General features: G+C 36.8%; 1 protein-coding gene across 10 annotated transcripts in view; it reads left to right on the top strand.

Annotated features, from left to right (window-relative positions):
- The first annotated feature begins 1,357 nt into the window (after positions 1-1,357).
- Positions 1,358-22,587, top strand: part of EHBP1 (EH domain binding protein 1) — a 445,289-nt gene continuing 424,059 nt past the window's right edge. For 3 of the 10 annotated variants that reach the window (XM_036890373.2, XM_057497153.1, XM_057497154.1), the window contains exons 1-2: positions 1,362-1,618; positions 2,449-2,840. In XM_036890373.2, the coding sequence (XP_036746268.2) occupies positions 2,737-2,840 (104 nt within the window). In that variant the 5' untranslated portion in view covers positions 1,362-1,618; positions 2,449-2,736. Of the gene's footprint in view, positions 1,619-2,448; positions 2,841-22,587 lie in introns of all 10 variants that reach the window. The other 7 variants (XM_057497156.1, XM_036890375.2, XM_036890376.2 and 4 more) reach the window with 5 other exon arrangements.

Below are 22,587 nucleotides of genomic sequence, written 5' to 3'. Positions count from 1 at the left end.
CCCTCCTGTCCTGTCCCTCAGATTCCCCTAGACCCTGATACCTTTCAAGCTACTTTGTCCATGCACCCTGCTCTCCATCCTTAGTATGATTAAAATGACCCTTAATTGTTTCTAGGACCCAAACTACTTATTTTCATGTTAGCTTCCCTCTCTTTTTTCAAACTACTTGCCCATTGCTTGTAGGTGCTCCTACTTCTCTGACCATTTTTCCTCAGTCTCTTCCCATTTTACTCTGATTATTGTTAGAATTCCTCCAAAATTTTATTCTTTTCCCTCTTTCTCTAAACCAGAGGTTTGTGAACCACCTAAAATTGAAAGCAAATGTTTGTGTTTTATGATAAGACATTTTTTCCTCCTTGGGAAAGTATCTATAGCTTTCATCATATTTTGAAGAGTCCTTGGCTCTTTTAACAAGGTTAACCGCCCCTGCCTTCACACTCTTGTCAGGTTATTTCATTCTCTCCTTTTCCTATAACTTCGTTGTGCCTGCCACTCCCAAATCCATCTGTACAGTTCCTACCATAGGAAAAAGACCGACAGCGAAGAGGAGAAACCAACATTCAAAGAAATGTTGGAAAGTCAGAAGAAGAAACTGCACCGTACATATTTTGTATCTAGATCAGTTTATTGAATCCCGTTGAGGACCAGTTGACTGAATGTTAGGCGGGGGGGCTGGCAGGGTCATTACTTAGTTTGTCAGGGGAAGAACCTCAGGAGGAATCCAGTGAAACCAAGGCTGTGTGCGCAAACACCCTAGTTGCTAGTGGCGGAGGAAAGGCACACCCAGTTCCTAGGGTGGGGACAGGAGAGGACAGGAGTGAAAACCACAGCAGCTACACTGCAGAAGCAAAGTCTGACTTCGCCTCTGCTATAACAGACGCGGCCCAGAAACCCCGCCCGGTACCCGGCGCGCCCTTGACGGACATCCACCTTAGGCAACCACCTTCCAGTTGAGTATAAACACTTCTTACTCTCTCGCCTACCTCTCCAAACCAATCAGAGGCATGGGCGGGATCGTTCTCGGTACGTTCGTTTTTTTTTTTCCTTTAAATGCAGGATCGACTGTGCACCGCGTTTCGGCTCGGGGGTTGGGGACAGGGGGACGCGGGCACGCACCTACAGAGCTAGGGGGTGGAGCCCCTGTGATGGGCTGCCAGGTAGGCCAATGAGAGGTCCCCGCTGCTCAAAGGCCTGCTCGCCGACGTGGGCGGGGCACGCGCGGGGCTCGGCCAATGGCGGCGGGGCGGACTGAGGTTGAGCCACCGTGGGTAGGGTTAGTGTGAGAGGTGCGGCGGGGGAGGTAATGATGATGGTGGCTGAGAAGGAAGGCGGGGGAGGGGATGCTGGGCGCTAAGCTGCGGCTCTAGCAGGGTTTTGTAGGGTGGGGGACGGTCGCGGGGCGACTGTCCGGGAGGGGGCGGGCGTGAGGCGCGCTGTCCTCCTGAGGGGCCGCAGACCCCGGCTCCTGCGAGCGCCGCGGCTGGCTCGGCTGTTCCATGTGGCTCCAGCGGGGATGGAGGACTCGGTGGCGGTGGTGGCGGCTGCTGCTGCGGCGGCGACGGAGAAACGGCGCTGAGGAGGGAACGGGGCCAGGCTCAGCCCGACAGCGGGATTAGAGGTGTGAGGAGGGCGGGAGTGGAAGTGCGGCGGAGCCAGGGCTCGGGGACCGGCTTGGGTCGTCTGGCATCGCCTGGGTGACAGGGACCGCGGGCGAGCCACCGCCTTGCTTCGCTGTGGGGCTGGGGTCTGTGCTCTCGGCGTGAGGAGAGGCGGCTCCGGCAGACCATTCCCTGAGGATGGGGGAGGGAGACACCGCTCCCCGCTCTGTGCACTTGCCCCCCTGGTCATTGCTTCACGCGCAGGCAGGAGTTTCCATTTCTCTCTGGTTGGCATGGAAGGTGAGGGAGAGCCCAAGTGGCCTGGAGCCGGGACATTGCTCTCCCTCTGCCTTGAGATTTCCCTCCACTCCTCCTTCCCCATCCATTCCCCCCCCGACTGAACAACAGCATTCCTCCTGCCCCTTAATTTTTTCCAAGCACATATTTTAGGACTCGAGGCTATTAATTATCCGCTGAAAAACAAAGTTTATTTTAAAATATTACACTGCTCCCTCTGACTGGTGGTGGACATTAAACAGCATCCGTAGACTTTCCCGCTCTGCTCGTCTTTCTGTGATGCTAGCGGGGGGAGGTAGGGCCCCGACTTGCGTCTCCTGATTGTTGTTAATGATGATTACCTGATGTGTTGCTCCACGTCTTCGGTGTGAATTATAATTTCTTCCCTGGTGTCTTACCTCTTTGATGTTACTGGCTTTTGAGGTTGGTGTTTTGTTTCATTGTTTGAAAACATGGGTGAGCTGGGGTTGTCTGTTGCAGTGCTATCTAACATGGGTAGTCAGTCACTTTTCACGCTTCTCTCATATTTGTTTCTCTTTGTGTTGCTTTTCAGTTCTCCAGAATACACATCATATAGCCCCTGAGGCAGAATGGTGATATCTCCATGAGGGAACCTCCTCTCACTCATCCTGTCATGTCCATCATACTGTTCTTGACTGAGCCATTCATCTAAGATGGGATTTACCCTGTGAAACAGGGAGAAGACTTATGGACCCCAAACATCATTTCAAGTTGTAGTTGTGTTTTAAAGTACAGGCATACAAGCTCCTTTGCTTTGGATCCTGTGCTTTGTTGAAGCTGCTGTGTTGCTAACCCAGAACTGCTCCAGTGACTGTTCATCATGGCTTCAGTTTGGAAGAGACTGCAGCGCGTGGGAAAACATGCATCCAAGTTCCAGTTTGTGGCCTCCTACCAGGAGCTAATGGTTGAGTGTACTAAGAAATGGTAAGACATACCTGTGGGTAGAGTTTGCTGTCCTGTGGCCTGAACTCAGTGTTCTAAACTCTGCTTCTTCTGACAGCAGATTTACCTTCTGTAGTGCACAAATGTGTAGAAGCTGGGCAGGGTGCAGATTACTCTGTGTAACAAGTACTGTGATGTGCACTGTTGGGGCTGTAACTGTCCCTATGGGTTTTATTACTGCACTTCAGTATGACTCAGAGGACTGTAACGGAGAGCACACTGTAGATTTGGTCTTGAGGTCTTTCATCATTAGTGGTAGAATAACTTTGATTTTTGTAATTTGAAGGAGACATAAAGAATAGCTATTGAATTTATGAACATATGCATACGTTTTAATGTAACATATATATGTATTTTAATAGAGTTGTAATATAGAAATCTGTATTGTGGGATGGTGATAATCTATTTTACTTTGTTCTTCAATTTTCATTTTTATTTGCTTAAGATAAAGAATTTCTCATTATTTGAATAAGGAGATGCCAGTCCGCACAAACTTAGAAATTCTTTTGTTGTATACTTAGGCAAGTGTGTTCTACTTTAATTGGCTAATGAGATACATTTCTTGGGCATACTTAAGGAAGCAATTATTAGTGCTGGTCTATGATTTGCTTCTTTCCATTTGAACATAGTAAATTTAGGGCTTTCTTTTCACTGCCCTGAATGATAAATGAGAATTTTTTTTTAGAGAGAAAAAGTTAATTTTAAGCAAATAGCCCTTTGGGTTTTGATTTATTGCAGTATTACTGCAAAAAAAGTCTATTTCATTGTCCACAAGGACTATAGTAATCTCATGTCTCTATTAACTTCTCTGTTTAACATCCTTTTTATTAGATGAAGAAAACAGCTTTCTTTAGACTTTTTAAGCATATTTGAATATTTATTTAAAAACTGGTTTCTGATTGCTTTTCTATTGAACTTGTTAGGATTGATATTTTATGTGCAACTCATGAAATGCATGCACTGTTTTTCCTACTTTATACTAGGCACTATGGCTTTAGAGTTGAATATGGCAATTCCAACCCTCAAGGAGCTCACAGTCCATGGTAATGATAGTCATGGAGAATAAAATTCACTGTGATAGGTACAATAATATAAATATATATGATTGAGGGATTTTAATCTCTCTCTATCACTTAACAATTGGGTGTCCTTGGGGACAGGTTATTTACTTTTCTGTGATTTAGTATCCATACCCACGAGGTAATAATGGTGCTACTTCATAGGAAGGGTTATTGTGAAGACTAAATTAGTTAATACATGTAAAATGCTTAGAACAGTGTCAGGCACATAGAAAATGCCAATAAATGCCACTGTTACTTACAAAGTTGTTGGAGGAGAAAGTAGTGAACTCTTTACGGGTAGGAGGTAGGGTCTTGGCATGGTTCCCTGGGATCTGAGTGGGGTTTTGAAAGATTTATAGTAGCTGGCCAGGAAGCAAAGGGAGAAGAAATGAAGGGTACTCTAGGCTGGAGCAACAGACTATGTGAAAGGATGGAGTCATTAAATAGTATGGGGTGTGTTGGAAATTCAAGCAGTGTAGTTTGATAGGGCTTAAAATGAAGGAAGGAGGGAGTGCAGTAGGATATGATGTTGGAGAGAGGCAAGCAGGATTCAAATCATAGAAAGTTGTGTACTGTTACACATGGCTTGGACTTTATTCTGTGGGTAATGGGGACATAGTGAAAAGGTCTGAGCAGAAGAGACATTAGGTTTGCATTTTAGAAAATCACTTGTATGACAGCATGGAGTAAGGATCATAATGAAAATGGTGATTGTAGGCAGCACTCTTAGAGTAGCTGTTGCAATAGATAAAGTGAAGGAAAAGGCTTAGACTAAGGCAGTACAGAGGGAAAGGGGAGAACAGACTGGAGGAACACTTAGGATACAAAATATAAAGGACTTGGTGGTCATTTCAGTCAAGGGTCTGGAAAGGAGGGGGATGAAGGAGAGGGAAAGGTCCAGGTTGACACCAAGTTTTTGGCTTGGAAAACTGGGTGTACTTCTAACCATGCTAGGGAATACATGAATGATCCTGATGGCAATTATTTCTTAACTTGACAGTATACTGTAATCATCAACTTTAAAATGGTTAAATTTGACTCCCTTTCTTAAGGGAAATATAACATACCAGGTAATTCTTTAGTCACAAAATCATTTTCTTTCCCACAGTTTGCAGCATTCCTGGAATTTTTTTTCCTTGAGAGATATATAAATTATTGTTAATGTATCTCACAGTGATAGCAAGAATGAAAATTTTGCTTGATTACAGTTAAGTCACTGGCTTGATTATTTTTTGGTACAGACATGGTATATCTATTAAATTAAATCTTTGTGGTAGGATCTGGCCTTAAAACTAGAAGCGCTTGGATGTTCTAGAATTTTCAGACATACAGTTATAAATATTTTGTTTTTTTCTGACTCTCATTTAAAAGCTAGCAAGGTAACTTCCCAAAGAATAACAGATTTATTTGATGTACTGGAATTTTATTTATAAGTGGATCCTTAAATAGAGCCTTAAAGTCTTTTCATTATATAAAAATTTGTTGTAATGACTTTTAGTTAATACTCTTTTTGCCTTACTTTGCAGAGGGTCTTTGTGATAGATACAGAGTAGGGCTAATTTCCAAACTTAAAACCTGTTGTTTTCTTTTCTTTCTTTTTTTTCACTCCCCATTTTGATCCTTGCAAGAAGTCTCAAACTATTGGATTTTTGTGTGTGTTGAATTAGAACCTAAAGGATGTAAGAATAAAAATACGCTTGTGCACATAGTAAGAACATTTTCTATAAGCTGCTTTTACATTTTGGGTATTATTTTGGGTGTATGAAAGAATAAAAGAGAGAAAAGAAATTTAGACATGCCAACTGAATAAAAAGAAAGAGTCATCAGTAGTAGCCTTGAAGATAAATTACAAGTATTGAGAGGATAAAAAAATAGATCTACTATAAATTAAGAAAGAATAATCTATAAAAAAATAACAGATAACATTCCATTGGGATTGTGCCTTGGAGGTAACCTGTGTATGTAAGTGTCACTGTCTTTTAGAACCTTGCTGCTTAAAGTGTTTTCTGAGAAGCAGGAGAATTGCGTCACCTGGGAACCTGTTAGAACTGCTGACTCTCAGGCCCTACACTAGACCTACTGAATCAGAATCTGCCTTTTAATAAGATCTACAGCATGCGTATTAAAGTTTAAGAAGCAGTATTTAAAAATAATTTTTTCAGCCTTACCAAGTGTCCATACATAACTCCAGGATAAAGTGTATTCAAGATACACTGACATCTGCATGAATTTGAAGCTCAAGGGAATGAAGATGAATCTCACAGGATTCAGCAAAAACATAGTGTGTTGATGGAGAATGGTAATGGGAATCAGGATGTATTTTCCAAGGGAGGATGCATTATTTCTGTGATTAAGGAGAAGAGAAAGGTTTCCCATTTTCTCTTGTCATGCCATAGAGTGTGAGCCCCTACATGACACATAACAAGATGAAGTTGAGTTTAAGGATGCCTTTTTTTAGACCTAGGCCATGAGCAAACTCACAGTACTTGACCTTTGATCAAAGGATAGAGTCTATAGATTAGAGGGGTTGGGGTTTCGGCTTTCTCAAACTTCTCTTTATTATTGTGTTACAGTATTTTTGCGTTTACCCTGGCCAATGTGGCATGTATTTCCTTAAACAGAGTCCACTTCCTGATTCTTTCATGGTATAGTGGTTCTAGAACTTGGGTCAGGAACAAAAACCAGAATGATTTTTATTCATCGGAGAGGAAACTATACTGTGAGGTCCTCTTCTTCAACATTCCTTGGTTGCCAGGTAGAGACTCTGGCATATTTGGAGATGATAGTGGTTTATATCCCCTACTCTTACAGTTGTCCCCAAGTAATTTAATAATTAATCTCACTTTACTGGTGTGACTCTTGGCAAGTGGTGAGACACTATGCTGTCTTTTCTCTCTTAGTTTATGTCTTATCCTGTTCTTTTATCATCTGTAGGCCTTTTAATTTCTGAGAGGTCTTTACTATATCAGCTCTCAATGGCTATTCAGCTATTTAAGGAACTACTTGAAAGTTGCCAAGTGGCGGTCATGATAATTTAGGTTGTGGAATTCAATTCTGGTAGGAACTCCCTAATATATGATGTGAGCCATTATATATGAGCATGTATTATATTTTTCTGTGTGTGCCAGTAGAATCTACAAAAAATGAACATTTTATCAATGTTTTTATATTTCTCTTACCTAATTCTTAGTTATAGCTTTCAAAAAGTATTTTAAATACCATAAATGTTTCCCCAAAAGGCATATTTTTGTTTCTGATTTTTTGTCATGTAAGAATTCCTTTTTCTTATTTTTAAATATAATTTAATTATAATTTATTTTACAAATAGGTAACACAATCACATGGCTCAGAATTCTAGAGGTACAAAAAGGTGTATGCGCATGCAAACACACACACACACACACACACACACACACACACACCTCTATGAAAGTAACTCCTTATTTTCTCCATTTTTCCATACCCCTTTGCAAACTTTGTGAACTCAGGATTTGAAAAGGTAAGTAGCTCTTCCCACTGCCTAAGTTCATGACACTGGCCTTTTAGATAAAATATAAACTCAACCTGATTTTCCAGGCTCTGTGTAACTGATCCCAGTTTAGTTTTCCAGTTGGACATTAGATTGCTATGTGTACTTTTAAGTATTAACTTGAGTTGGAGGCTAAATTGATAAGTACTCATTCAGATCCAGTTCTTTGGGTGACTTTAAGGAAGCATTTCTCTGTTGACCATCTAATGGAGTGAGATAGAGGTATATCAACTTCGATGTAAAAAACCTACTTTTGAAGTACATTTTTAAAACAAGAAAAATAATTGGCAATAAGCTTGTTGTGTTCTATGAGTATCTGGAAGGCTAGTGTGACTGGAACACAGTAGCACAAGGAGTAAAATGATAAGGGGTGAGGTTTGAGAAGGAGGTAGGGGTTAGGTCATGAACTGCCTTGAGGTCATGGCAGAGACTTTTGAATTTTATGTGTGATAGGAAGCCATTGGAGAGGTTTGAGCAGGTTAGTAACAGTGTGATTTACATTTTTAAAAAGATTATTCTGGATATTTCTTGGAATATGATTTGTGAGTAAAAAGGCAAGCAGGGATACCAGTTAGGAGGCTATTGCAGTAATCCAAGGAGCAAAGAGGTAGTGGTGTAGGTGCTGAGAAATGGTCAGTTGTATGTAGGTAACACAATACAAGCTAGCACCGCACTTTACTGAGGTCTTATACTTTTGTATACAATAAAATGCATCCATCGTAAGTGTACAGTTTAATAAGTTTTGGCAGATGTATTTACCTGTGTAACTGGAGGTAACATTTTTGAAGGTATTGTTGACAGGATTTAAGAATAGATTAGAAATGATGTAAAATGAGAAGATGGATCAATGATGACTGTAGGTTTTTGGCCTGAGCAGCCAGATGAATATAATATTAATTATAGGGGTGGAGAGCACTTGGGGAGGAAAAAGTTTGGCATGAAGAAGAAGTCAAGAATTAGCTTTGCTTTTCTTAAAGTTTGGGACATCCAAATGAAGATCTCAATCAAGCAGTTAATTATAAGATTCTTGAGTTTGGGGGTGCAGGTGGTGATGACAAGAGGCTGGAGTATGTTAGTGTGTATATATATATATATATATATATATAATTTATATCCATGGGGAAATTTCCAGTGGTGCTCATATAGCTTAAGAGGACTGAGGACTGAGGCTTGGGACACATCAACATATAGAGGTGGGGAAGAAGAGGAAGAGCCAGCAGAGGAGACTGAAAACAAGCAGTGGTGATGTAGAAGGAAAACTAGGAAAATGTGCTTTCCAAGGAAACAAGTACAAAAACATATCCTTAAAGGAGTGTTTAACAGTATCAGGTACTGTTGAGAGGTTGAGCAAAATGACCATTGGATTTGGCACGGTGGAAAGAACTGGTGATCTGGTTTCTGTGGAGTAGTGGGATGAAAGTATGATTAGATTGGATTAGAGAGAAGGAAATGGATATGGTCAGTGTAGGTACTTTTCTTGGAGAATTTTGCTGCAAACCAGAGAACTAGGTAATAGGTGGAGAGGGAGAAGGGGTCAAGGTATATCTTTTGCATGAAAGATATTGCAACACATTTGAATGCTGATGAAAAAGAAAGAAAAAAATGCTGTGCTGGGAAAGAAGGTAACTTCAGAAGAAAAATCCTTTAATATGAGAAAGGGAACAGGATCCAGTATGTAAGTGGAGAATTTGAACTTAGTAGAAGCAGCAACAGTTCATTGTTATAAGGAAGGAAGGCAGAGTATATTTGTAGAAGAGCAGATAGGGTGGTAAATATGGTGGGAGAGGAAGTGGATGTTTTCTTCTGTTGGCTTCTGTTTTGTCAGGGAAATAATATTAGAAATCAGCTAAGAGGAAGGTGACAGTTGTTGAAGAACTGATGAGAGAGAGGAGGTATTAAGCTATTAAAGTGGGAATAAAGTGATCAGGAAAATATAGAAGGATTGTTGGGTAGTGCTGAGGACCTTCTTAACTCTGTGGCCCTAAATTTAAAGTGAATGCAAAGAGCAAGTTTTCATATTTTAATTAAGCTGTGTTTTGTGTTTGGGTGCAGGCATGAAATAGGCAGACCTGCATTTAACAGGGATGGATTTTGGCAGGAACGTGTAAGTGAGGGAAATAAGGGCAAGGAAATTAGAAGTGAATGCACAGAATTGGTTATAGTGATGAACCATGGAGTATAAAGGGCAAGTGGGAAGACAAGTACATGAAAGGCAGGATAATCAATGAAAAAGTGAAGAGGATAATGATTTTGAGATCTTAAAGAGTTTGACAGATTGTTGTCGTTGTGATACCAGAGTGGATGAACTGGAAGAATCGGAGGTAGGAGTCAGAGTGAGATGCTTGAATTTGGAGGATGTTGTGGTCTCCTTTGGATCACTACATCCTCAGTGTTTTTTAAATTAATATGCTGAGTATGTTAAATATGAGTATACCTTAATTTTCTTTATTTTAAAGAAAATGGATTTAAGTATAATTTCTTCTTATTTTTTGAATGGGTCATGTTTTGTACTTCCAGGTTCTCCCATTCCTCTTTAGAGACTCTAGCTATTAGAGTGTGACCATGGCATTTAATGGTTGAGATGGAATGGAGGAAAAGATTTTTGGAAAAGAAGAAGGGTGGTCAAGGAATTTAGAGGCTAAGGCATGAGACAAGTTATCTGTGTAGCTCTTGAAGTTGCCAAGAATAATTGAAGGAGAAATGATTAAGACAGGGACTCAGGCGATAAAATCTTAACAAATGAAGTAAAAGTTTTACTTTGCAAAACTTTCTGTTTCAAGTTATGTGAATCTTGAATACCTTATTCCTTGAAACAAAATAGCACAGTCATCTTTTCTATGTGGTGAATTGTCAGAGGTAGATATACTTTTAGTAGATAATAAAATATGTTACTTTGTCAATAATTTTATGTTAGTGTTTTGTGGACTGATTTTTTAAAACTGGAATTGGTGCATTTTGTATTTTATCCAGATTTTAAATATTTATTCTATTGAAGTTCAGCTGTACAAAATTTAGTTGTGGTGGGTTATTAAAGGAAAATAGTGGAGCGCCCTTATGCCATAACTAGATATTGCAGTTCTTATCATGATTGTCTGCACACCAGACTCAGTGTGCTTCTAAATCCTTGGCAATTTTGGCCTGATCCAAGATGCCTCTTATATAAATAAAACTTAATTGGAATATGGCCATTGCATCTATTTACATATTGTCCATGGTTGCCGTCTGTCTTGCCAATGGGTCAGCCCCAGGCAAGTTCACTATGGATTCAATGTGACCAAAGAAAATGACAGTAAATGTTCTTGGGGTGAAAGGGTTTATTACCCAACTTGTTCTCTCGGTGGTAGGTCGAGCACTAGCATCTCTGCCCTCTGGGCTGAGCTCTCTATATAGTGCAATAATAGCTTATTGCCTATGATGTGGAAGCAGTAGCCTAGCAACAGGCCAGTTACATCATCAAGTGGTTTAAGTTCAGTGAGGATTCAGGCCATAGGAACCCCAACAGAGTTGAGTAGTTGCTACATAGACTGGATGGCTGCAGAGTTTAAAATATTTACTATGTGGCCCTTTAAAAAAAAAGTTTACTGACTTTTGCTCTATATTATTGGACTTGCTTGGAGCTGATATTTGTGGAATCTAGAGTCTTACCTTTCTGTTTCCTCTGTGCCCATCCTCCAAACTATTAGTTTAATCTAATTGTAGTTTAACTGCATTACTAGAGGGAACCCATTATACCTGCTTTCCAACCCTATAGAAAGAAACTTTGGAAAAGCTTTAAGAACATTCAGGTCTGTGTCTTTACAAAAATATATATTTTCTGGCTGTGTGACTGTACCTCACCTGTAAAATGGTGGTGATAGTAACAGTGCTTTCAGCATAGAATTCTTTTGATGATTAAATGAAGCAATACCTGTAAAGTGGTTAGGACAGTACCTGTGCTCAGAAAATGTTACCCATTGTTACTATTATCTTTATCTGGTTATTTAAGCAATAAGTGATGAAAAGAACTACCTAGAGAAAAAGGTGGAATAAACAAGAAGAAGCCTGAAAATGTAAGCTGAACACTTAAGGGTGTTTGAGAAAGATAAACTAGCACAGAGGTTAGAGTGACCCTAGGGAGTTGTGTCCAAAAGTTTATATTTAGGATATATTTCTTCTTGACAGTTTTTAAACAATTTTTTTCCCTGTTATGACTTTTTAAATGAAACCCATGAAATAAATTATCTTTTAGTAGTATGTAATTCCTTTATCTTATTTTTGTATCAGATATTGGCTTATGTATTTTAAAGGTTGATTTTTAAAATGTCATTTTAAGGGATTATGTGTAGAAGTTCTGCTCTTTATGATTTAGTTTAATTTTGTGATTAGATGCTCAGGGAACCTAAAATTAGCTATTTCTAGAAATGTACTATTGGTTCATCAAATGTGTTCTAATTTTGTGAAAAATTTCAACAGAAGAGCCATTTATGTAGTTCACTGCATTGTATAAAAATAGTCCAGTGTGCTGAAGGAAAAACTGCACAAGCATTTTGTACTGAATGCTTAATAGAGATGTTCATATACTGTATTAAGATTTTTACATATTTTTAAAGGCAGTGGAACTGAGTTTGTGAAATGCAGCAGTAAAATTACTGTAGGATTTCAATATGTGTTTGTCTTATTTATCAACATTATAGTGAGATTTTTTAGGCAGTTTTTCTAATAGGCACCTAAATATTTTCTTTAAGTTTGATCTATTAAAAATTTTGTGGTGTTACTAATCCCAGTGTTGTTATTTTTAAAATACTTTTTTAAATAAAAACTTTTAAAATGTTGACTTTAATACCTCAGTAGCAAAACAAAAGAAAATAAAATTGGACTTGAGTGCAAAGAAGTTATCACTTTAAAAGTTCATACTCTACATCTGTCCAAGAGTCTGCCAGCTTAAGAATTTAAAATAACACTATGTTGACTAATTTAGGGATATAAATAGAACAGAGATAGTCTTAGAGGAGTAGAGAGTACATGTTACTAGACACTTAAGAGGAGTTATGTACTATTGGACACTGGACTTGGTTCTGAGTTTATTGGCAGCTGAGGCAAAAACGGAAGCATGTTGGCTCACGTAATATTCCTTTTGGCTGAAGAAAATATTGAAGTTTATAGAGACTTTTCTTAGAACTTAATTCAAAGACGATTTTTATTAAGAAAAAAAATGTGTAGCACTAAATAAAATCTCCAGCAATTAAAGACTCATTGTTAAATTGGATGTTTATGCCAACCCTTTATAAAGGTCCTTTATGAGAGAATATGGCTGAGGAACCTAGTTTTCTGATCATCTAATTTATAATTTAAACCATGGGTACAACTTGGAAAATTTAGAGGAATGGACATTTAACCTAAATCATCAAATAGCAACACACGACATGTCATTATTTGCATCTAAATTTAAATTAAGTTAAATAGAATTAAAAATCCACTTCCTTAGTCGCATTGGCTACATTTCAAGTGCCCCCTAACTGTATGTGACTAGGGAGCTACCATATTGGCTAGTGCAAATATGGAATATTTCCATCATCACAAGAAGTTTTACTGGACAGTACTGTTTAGCCATTTCTTCTCAAACTGGCTGATTTTGGAATCATGGAGCACTTTGGAAACATGGAGATTTCCATACCCATTAGAAAGTTCTGATTCTGTAGGCTTGGAATGGTGCTGGCAAATCTGTCATTTTAGGAGTTCCCCAGGTGCTTGAGATCATCAAGCCACGTTTTAGAACTACCATGTTTGATTCTCAAACATCTGTCTGAAGTAAAGTTGGCAGATGCTGGAAGACAGTTCCTCTTGGCACTTAGAAATGTTTATTGAGTTGAAAATTTGAATTGAATTTTCTTCCTTTGGTTCAGCTATTTTGTAATGTGGGTGTATGTGTGTGTATTAAATGTGAACACTTTAAAAGTACTTTGAAACTTGTCAAGTACTTAAACTGTTACACTTCTAGGCGACGTCCTTGGATTTGCTAATTTTTTTCTGTGAAGTATGCCTTAATTCTCACTCCAATTTTTCTAGTGTCACTGCGTTGATGTCATCCTTTGTCATGTTTTGCCAAGGCCCATGGTTCCCAGAATGTGCACCAGGGAGCCCAGAGGCACTGTAGAGAAATTATAAGTATGCCAAAGATGCTCAGAAATTTTGAGGGAAACAGAGCAACATTTGTTGGATACCACACAAACTACTAGTTTGAGGTAGTTCATTTTCAAAATTAGATTCATGTTCTTACAAAGCTGAGTTTTTGGTAGCTGCTATGACAGAAAGCCAGTCCCATATGAAAATCTGTATGGAACAGGAAAAGAGGAAGACAGTGTCAAATCTAATTTTAACTTTGAGTTGTGCAGTACCCAGTACAGGTGCTGAGTTGTTAGGACATAATCCTTCTTGAGTTGTTTGGACCTGACTACTTAATAAACAGAATGGTTGGGTATTTCTTTTGGCCTGTGAAAAAATTACTGACATATGAATAGCCTGGAAAATTCAGAAAGCTTGGGAACCTCTAGTGTAGGCTTTTGTGGTAGCCCATAACACTTCTGTAGCTCCTTCTGGTCCTTTGTCTATATTTCTGACATAGTTATCTTTCTGAAATGAACCTTCCAGATTTCCCTTTTGTTTATCGGATACCCTTAGTATGGTAGTTTTAATCTTTTAAATCATCCTTACTCTGTTTTACTAGTCTTCTTCCAAAATCTTGTTTACCACAGGCAAATAATTTTCCTGATATGTTATCTTTCTTCTCTGTTCCCCTCAAAAAATCATTAATGCAAAGAGCATATAGTGATACTCTATCTTAAAGTAACTTAATTGAAACTGATCTTATTCATGCAATAAGTGAGTTTAGAAATTGAATTTAATGGTTCAGCTTTAATTTGAAGAGTACTCTAATTTACAAAATAATCTTTTAAAAATTGGTTAGTTTATTTTTAAATATTTAATTGAAATTATTTTAGGTTTACAGAAGAGTTAAAAAAGTTCCTGTATACTCTTTACCCAGCTTCCTTTGGGTAAATTAAGGTAAATAAATTTACCATGGCCATTTATTAAAACTAATAGGTTAACATTAGTTATAATACCGTTAGGCCAAACTATAGACTTACTTGGATTTCACCAGTTTTTCCAATAGTATCCCTTTTCTGTTCCAGGGATACAATGCAGGATTGCATTTAGTTGTCACATTCCCTTAGTCTCCTTCAGTCTATGACAGTTTATCAGTCTTTCCTTGTTTTTCATGTTCTTGATAGTATTGAAGAGTGCTGATTAGGTATTTTGTCGAATGTTCCTCAAATTGGTTTTGATATTTTTCTAATCACTACACTAGGGTTATGGATTTTGAAGAAGGTACTACAGAGATGAAGTGCCCTCCTCATGTCATATCAGAGGGCACACGATATCAAATGACTTACTACTGGTAATATTCACCTTCATTACTTGTTGAAGTTGGAGTTGGCCAGTAAGTTACTATAAATTACTATTTTTCCCTCTCCATATTCTACTTGTTAGCAATAAGTCACTAAATCCAGTATACAATCATAGGGAGGAGAATTAGATTCCATTTTCTGAAAGGAGAAAGAATTTGTGGACATTTGTTTAAACCACTACAGAATTAATTCATTTGGAGGGGATAAGCTTTGAAGTTATGAAATACACTGTTTCTCTTTAAAGTTTCAAATACTAATTTAAAATTCATTAGTAAATTTTGCCTGCAGCAGTTATCACTGTGATCTAATAATGATTTTTCTATTTCCTTTTTTCCTCCTACATTTATTACTTGGAACTTTTTTAGTGCATACTTGACCTTTCTTATTTATTTATTCAGTTATGTGTGTGTATGTGTGTATTTACAGATATTTATAAAATAACCTTTTGCTATCTTTACCAACTTTGGTGCTAAGGTTCTGACAGGAGATATGTTGTTGCAACATTATTTATTTTTTTAATTACTTAAATTGATTTTAAATTGATTATTTATATTCAATATTGTATTGGTTTTAGAGTAACAATTTATATTAAATGCTCACCATAAGTGTAGTTACCATCTGTCACCATACGAAGATACTACAATACTATGAATTATTTTTCCTATGTTATACATCTATCCCTGTGGCTCAAATTTATAATTTGAAGTTTATACCTCTTTATCCCTTTTACTTATTTCACCTCCTGCCTGCCCACCCTCTTCCCCCAATGGTATATGATTCCATCTTTGTCCTCTCCTAGCATATCAATTTTATTTCTTATAAAATTTTGTTGCTCTGGAGGTTGCAATTTATATTTACAGCTAATCCAAGTCTTCTTTCAAGTAATGCTGTATTATTTCACAGATAGTACAAGTACCTTACGATAGTATTCTCAGTTCTTCCCTCCTGTCCTTTATGACATTGCCTTCATTCATTTCATTTATCTTTGAGCTCTAATCATCAAATACATCATTGCTATTATTTTGAACAAGCTGTTACCCATAAGATCAATTAAGAATAGGAAAAAAAATTTTTGCTTTGCTTTCATTTATTCTTTCTTTAATGTACTTCCTTTTTTAAATATAGATCTGGAGTTTTTGACCTATGTAATTTTCCTTTCTGAAAATTAAAAAAAAACAAAAAACGTTTCTTGAAAGGGAAATCTTCTGATGAGAGATTCCCTCAACTTTTTTTTTGTCTGAGAAAGTCTTTATTTCTCCTTCACTTTTGAATGATAATTTCACTGGAATCTAGATTCTGGATTGGTGCTTTTATCTCCCAACACTTTAAGTATTTCACTGTACTCTCTTCTCGCTTGTATGGTTTCTGAAAAGAAGTCTAATGTAATTCTTATCCTTGCTCCTCCATAGAAAGGTGTTTTTTTCCTGGCTTCCTTTAAGATTTTTTTCTTTGTCTTGATTTTCTGTAGTGTGAATATGATATGCCTAGGTGTATCCTACTTGATGTTCTCTGAGCTTTTGAAATCTGAGGTTTGATGTCAATCATTAATTTTAGGAAATTCTCAGTCATTATTGCTTAAAATATTTCTGTTCCTTTCTTCTTTTCTTCCTTGCATTCCTATTGTGTGTATGTTGCTCCTTTTCTAATTGTCCCACAGTTCTTGGGACAATTTTCTGTTCTTTCTCATTAGTTTTTTTCTATTTTCATTTTAGTATTGGAAATTTCTACTGATATTTTTTCAAGGTCACTGATTCTTTCCTTGGTTTTGTCTAGTCTATTAATAAGCCTGTTAAATGAATTTCTGTTATAATATTTTTTAGTTCTGTCATTTCCTTTTGATTTTTTTTAGTTTCCATGTCTCTGCTTGTATTACCCATATTTTCTTGCATGTTGTCCACTTTTTCCATTAGAGATCTTAGCATATTCATCATAGTTGTTTTTAATTCCCACTATAATAATTACAGTATTTCTGGTGTATCTGAGCCTGGTTCTTGTTGCTTGCCCTGTCACTTCAAGCAGTGTTTTAGTATGCTTTGTAATTTTTTATTTAAAGCTGGATGTGATGTTCTGAATGAATGGAACTAAGGTAAGTAGACCTTTAGTATGAGGTTTTTATTTGGATAGGAGTAGGTTGTGTTTACTATCTGCTGTAGCTGTAAGTGTCAGAGGCTTCAGTTTCCTCTGTGTACCTTTTTCAGATCTCCCTTGTTGTCTTGGGATTTCCCTAGAAACTTCTTAAATGTCTAAACATTATGTATTATAGAAACATTTAATAATGATGATTATGTTAGTGATAATTTATATGTATCAAGCACTTTACTCTGTGCTACATTAGATACTTTGACATATATTTTATATACATTATTGTCATTTAATCCTTCCAGTGACCTCATAAGGGAAAGTACTACTACTGTTCCCATTTTACAGAGGAAGAAATTTAGGCATAGAAAGATTAAATAACTTTCTCAACGTATGCAGCTTATTAATGGGGTTTAGAACTGAGATATAAACCAATAAACCTCAGACCCATTAAGCAGCCTAACTCCAGAGCCCGGTTTCTTAGCCAGTATGTATATAATGAGTTTGTTGAAGTTTTCTGAGTTCTTCAGTGAATTGTTTTGTTTTAATTTTACTTAGAAATATTTGATAAATGTCAAGATCATAGTATTGGTCTTAATAGTTTGTTTTTAATGATAATATGTCTAGTACTTCAAGTAGAGCATTACAAGACATTAGATTGCTGTAAGAGAAAATGCTGTGTAGTTCATTTTGCAAAAAGGTAATTTAAAGAATCCACCATAATAATATATTAATTCTACTAATTCAGACTGGATATATAAAAATGGGTCTGAATAGTTGGCAGGAAACTATTCATTTCTGTAAACCAGGAAATCTGCTATTTTATTAATTTAGAATTATTTAAAAAATACTTTTTCTTATTTCAAGTTTACTGAGTTGTTTTTCAATATATGTGTAACAAGCAAGAACAATTAGAATTATAGTTATATGCAAAAACATTTATGGAAATTTTACTTGTACATCTCAAATAACACTTTTATTTTTTCATACTTATGATTTCCAAGTGTGTAGAAAATATTTTTAGTTTTTATTTTTCATTTTTGTCTCCTTCCCTCTCTCAATGCAGAGGGAATTACTTCTTTATTGAATATCTATAGATTGTTTTGGAATTTTTTTCCATTGCCTAGACTTTACTTGTTAAATATTACAGCATCAATGATTATTTTGTTAAAGTGCTTTTTATATAGTATTGTTTGAGATACTGTAATTTAGCTTGCACTTTAAAATTTTCCCTTGAAGAAAAATCGGTGTTGATGCATGACACAAATACTACTGACTTTTTCTTTAAAAAAACTTACGTTACTTCCTTCTATAAGAAGTGTTTTTATGTCTCTTCTGCTTTAGTTGGATGGTTCACATCACTTATAAACATGCCCTTTTTTTCCCAATTTGCCCTGCATCTTTGTCCAGTCTTACTCAGTTTTACTCCTCCTTCAAAGATTAGCTGAATTCTTACCTCCTTTGTAAAGCCTTCCTTAAATTCTTGCTGTTGATCTTTTCCTTTGTCTAGCCACCTGTAACACTGATAGTCAATGGTAACACCAAGCATAATTTTAAAAAAAGCGCTAACAGTTACATACCAATACATGCCAAACACTTTGCCAGGTAGCCAAGTGCTTTGTTGGAATATTTCATTTAATGCTCAGAGTAATTCTGGAGAGTCAATATTATTATTATCTCCCAATAACAGACAAGAGCAACTGTGCTTGGAGAGGGTGAGACTTGGCCAAGGTTGCACAATTATTGGAACCAGAATTCAACCTAGGTCTATCTGATTGTAGAGTCCATACTCATCCACTTTGCTAGTATTTAAATATTTAACTTCTTTGGTTTTTCTTTTTCCTTGTTCTTGTAACTTAATTTTGGTTTCCACTAGATGGTAAATTCATTGAGTTTACAAGTAGAGCCTTGTTTCTAATATGAGCCAGAATTCATGCTGATAGTTTTTGATAGTACCAGAATGTTTTATAGGAAGTTCAGTAATGAGTACATATATCTGGAAATAATTTTAATGGTTTTTAGTATGTTCAAAAATGTTTTATGATAATTATCTCTAAATTAAAACCGTTGAAATTTGTGATATATTAAATAATGCTTCCTCCACTTTGGTTTCTTAAAAATATAGTTTTCCCCATTATAAAAGCAAACTCATTTATAATATAAATGATAAAATACAGAAATATAAGGAGAAACATTCATATCCCCAAATCCCATAATCCCATCACCCAGAGATAACTATTACTCATGTTTCTGGTGTGCTTTCATCCAGTCTCTTTTACAAACATAATTTTTATTCATTTATTTTACCTAGTTATGATGCTTTGTTTATACAATTTTGAATCTGAATTCCTCTGTAAATGTCATTGTTATTAACAGCCTATTAAATAATGTGCCATAATTAACTATTTTCTGATGGTGGATATCTTATATGTTGCTTCAGATAAAAATTTAATATCAGGAATACATTTGTTGAGCACATTTTCTTTTATTTAAAAATTTTTTTAATTAAGGTATAATGGATATACCTCTTATGAAGGTTTCACATGAAAAAACAATGTGGTAACTACATTTACCCATATTATCAAGTCCCCACCCATACCCCAATGTAGTCGCTGTCCATCAGTGCAGCAAGATGCCACAGATCCACTATGTGCCTTCTCTGTGCTACACTGTTCTCCCCGTGATCCCCCACACCATGTGTACTAAACATAATACCCCTCAATCCCCTTCTCCCTCCCTCCCCACCCACCCTCCCACACCCTTCCCCTTCCGTAACCACTAGTTCATTCTTGGAGTCTCTGAGTCTGCTGTTATTTTGTTTCTTCAGTTTTGCTTCATTGTTATACTCCACAAATGAGGGAAATCATTTGGCACTTGTCTTTCTCCACATGGCTTATTTCACTGAGCATAATGTCCTCCAGCTCCATTCATGTTGTTGCAAATGGTAGGATCTGTTTCTTTCTTATGGCTGAATGGTATTCCATTGTGTATATGTACCACATCTTCTTTATCCATTCATCTACTGATGGACACTTAGGTTTGCTTCCATATCTTGGCAATTGTAAAAAGTGCTGTGATAAACATAGGGGTGCATATGTCTTTTTGAATCTGAGAAGTTGTATTCTTTGGGTAAATTCCAAGGAGTGGGATTCCGGGGTCAAATGGTATTTCTATTTTTAGTTTTTTGAGGGACCTCCATATTGCTTTCCACAATGTTTGAACTAGCTTACATTCCCATCAGCAGTGTAGGAGGGTTCCCCTTTCTCCGCATCCTCGCCAGCATTTGTTCTTCTTAATCTTTTTGATGCTGGCCATCCTTACTGGTGTGAGGTGATATGTCATTGTGGTTTTAATTTGCATTTCCCTGATGATTAGTGATGTGAAGCATCTTTTCATGTGTCTGTTGGCCATCTGAATTTCTTCTTTGGAGAACTGTCTCCTCATATCCTCTGCCATTTGTTAATCAGGTTATTTACTTTTTGGGTGTTGAGGCATGTGAGTTCTTTATATATTTTGGATGTTAACCCCTTATTGGATATGTCATTTACAAATATATTCTCCCATACTGTAGGATGCCTTTTTGTTCTGTTGATGGTGTCCTTTGCTGTAACTTTTTAGTTTGATGTAATCCCATGAGTTCATTTTTGCTTTTGTTTTTCTTGCTCGAGGAGATGCATTCAGGAAGAAGTTGCTCATGCTTATATTCAGGAGATGTTTGCTTATGTTGTCTTCTAAGAGTTTTATGGTTTTATGACTTACATTCAGGTCTTTGATCCATTTTGAGTTTACTTTTGTGTATGGGGTTAAACAATAATCCAGTTTCATTCTCTTGCATGTAGCTGTCCAGTTTTGACAACACCAGTTATTGAAGAGGCTGTCATTTCCCTATTGTATATCCATGGCTCCTTTATCATATATTAATTCACCATATATGGTTGGGTTTATATCAGGGCTCTCTTGTCTGTTCCATTGGTCTATGGGTCTGTTCTTGTGCCAGTACCAAATTGTCTTGATTACTGTGGCTTTGTAGTAGAGCTTGAAGTTAGGGAGCATAATCCCCCCAGCTTTATTCTTCCATCTCAGAATTGCCTTCGCTATTCGAGTCTTTTGTGGTTCCATATGAATTTTAGAATGATTTTCTCTACTTCATTGAAGAATGCTATTGGTATTTTGATAGGAATTGCATTAAATCTATAGATTGCTTTAGGCAGGATGGCCATTTTGACAATATTAATTCTTCCTGTCCATGAGCACGGGATGTGTTTCCATTTATTGGTATCTTCTTTAACTTCTCTCATGAGTGTCTTGTAGTTTTCAGGGTATACGTCTTTCACTTCCATGGTTAGGTTTATTTCTATGTATTTTATTCTTTTTGATGCAATTGTGAATGGATTTGTTTTCCTGATTTCTCTCTCTCTGCTAGTTCATTGTTAGTGTATAGGAATGCCACAGATTTCTGTGTGTTAATTTTGTATCCTACAACTCTGCTGAATTCAGATATTAGATCTAGTAGTTGAGTGGATTCTTTAGGGTATTTTATGTACAATATCATGTAATCAGCAAACAGGGACAGTTTAACTTCTTCCTTGCTAATCTGGATGCCTTTTATTTCTTTGTGTTGTTTGTTTGGCGTGGCTAGGACCTCCAGTACTATGTTGAATAGAAGTGGGGAAAGTGGGCATTGTTGTCTTGTTCCCGATTTTAAAGGAAAAGCTTTCAGCTTCTCACTGTTAAGTATAATGTTGGCTGTGGGTTTGTCATATATGGCCTTTGTTATGTTGAGGTACTTGCCCTGTATACCCACTTTGTTGAGAGTTTTTATCATGAATGGTGTTGAATTTTGTCAAATGCTTTTTCAGCATCTATGGAGATGATCATGTGGTTTTTGTCCTTCTTTCTGTTGATGTGGTGGATGGTGCTGATGGATTTTTGAATGTTGTACCATCCTTGCATCCTGGAATAAATCCTACTTGATCATGATAGATGATCTTTTTGATGTATTTTTGAATTCGGTTTGCTAATATTTTGTTGAGTCTTTTTCGTCTACATTCATCAGGGATATTGGTCTGTAATTTTCTTTTTTTGTGGTGTTTTTGCCTGGTTTTGGCATTAGAGTGATGCTGGCCTTATAGGATGAGTTTGGAAGTATTCCCTCTTCTTCTACTCTTTGGAAAACTTTAAGGAGGATGGGTATTAGGTCTTCATTAAATGTTTGATAAAATTGAGCGATGAAGCCATCTGGTATAGGAGTTTTGTTGTTAGGTAGTTTTTTGATTACCAGTTCAATTTCTTTGCTGGTAATTGGCTGTTCAGAATTTCTGTTTCTTCCTTGGTCAGCCTTGGAAGGTTGTATTTTTCTAGAAATTTGTGCATTTCTTCTAGGTTATCCAGTTTGTTAGCATATAATTTTTCATAGTGTTCTCTAATAATTCTTTGTATTTCTGTGGTGTCTGTAGTGATATTTCCTTTCTCATTTCTGATTCTGTTTATGTGTGTAGACTTTCTTTTTTTCTTAATAAGTCTGGCTAGGGATTTATCTGTTTTGTTTATTTTCTTGAAGAACCAGCTCTTACTTTTATTGATTCTTCTATTATTTTATTCTTCTTGATTTTATG

The sequence above is a fragment of the Manis pentadactyla genome, chromosome 2, assembly GCF_030020395.1.
Source record: "Manis pentadactyla isolate mManPen7 chromosome 2, mManPen7.hap1, whole genome shotgun sequence".
Taxonomy (NCBI): domain Eukaryota; kingdom Metazoa; phylum Chordata; class Mammalia; order Pholidota; family Manidae; genus Manis; species Manis pentadactyla.
This window is presented reverse-complemented; position numbering and strand designations above follow the sequence as displayed.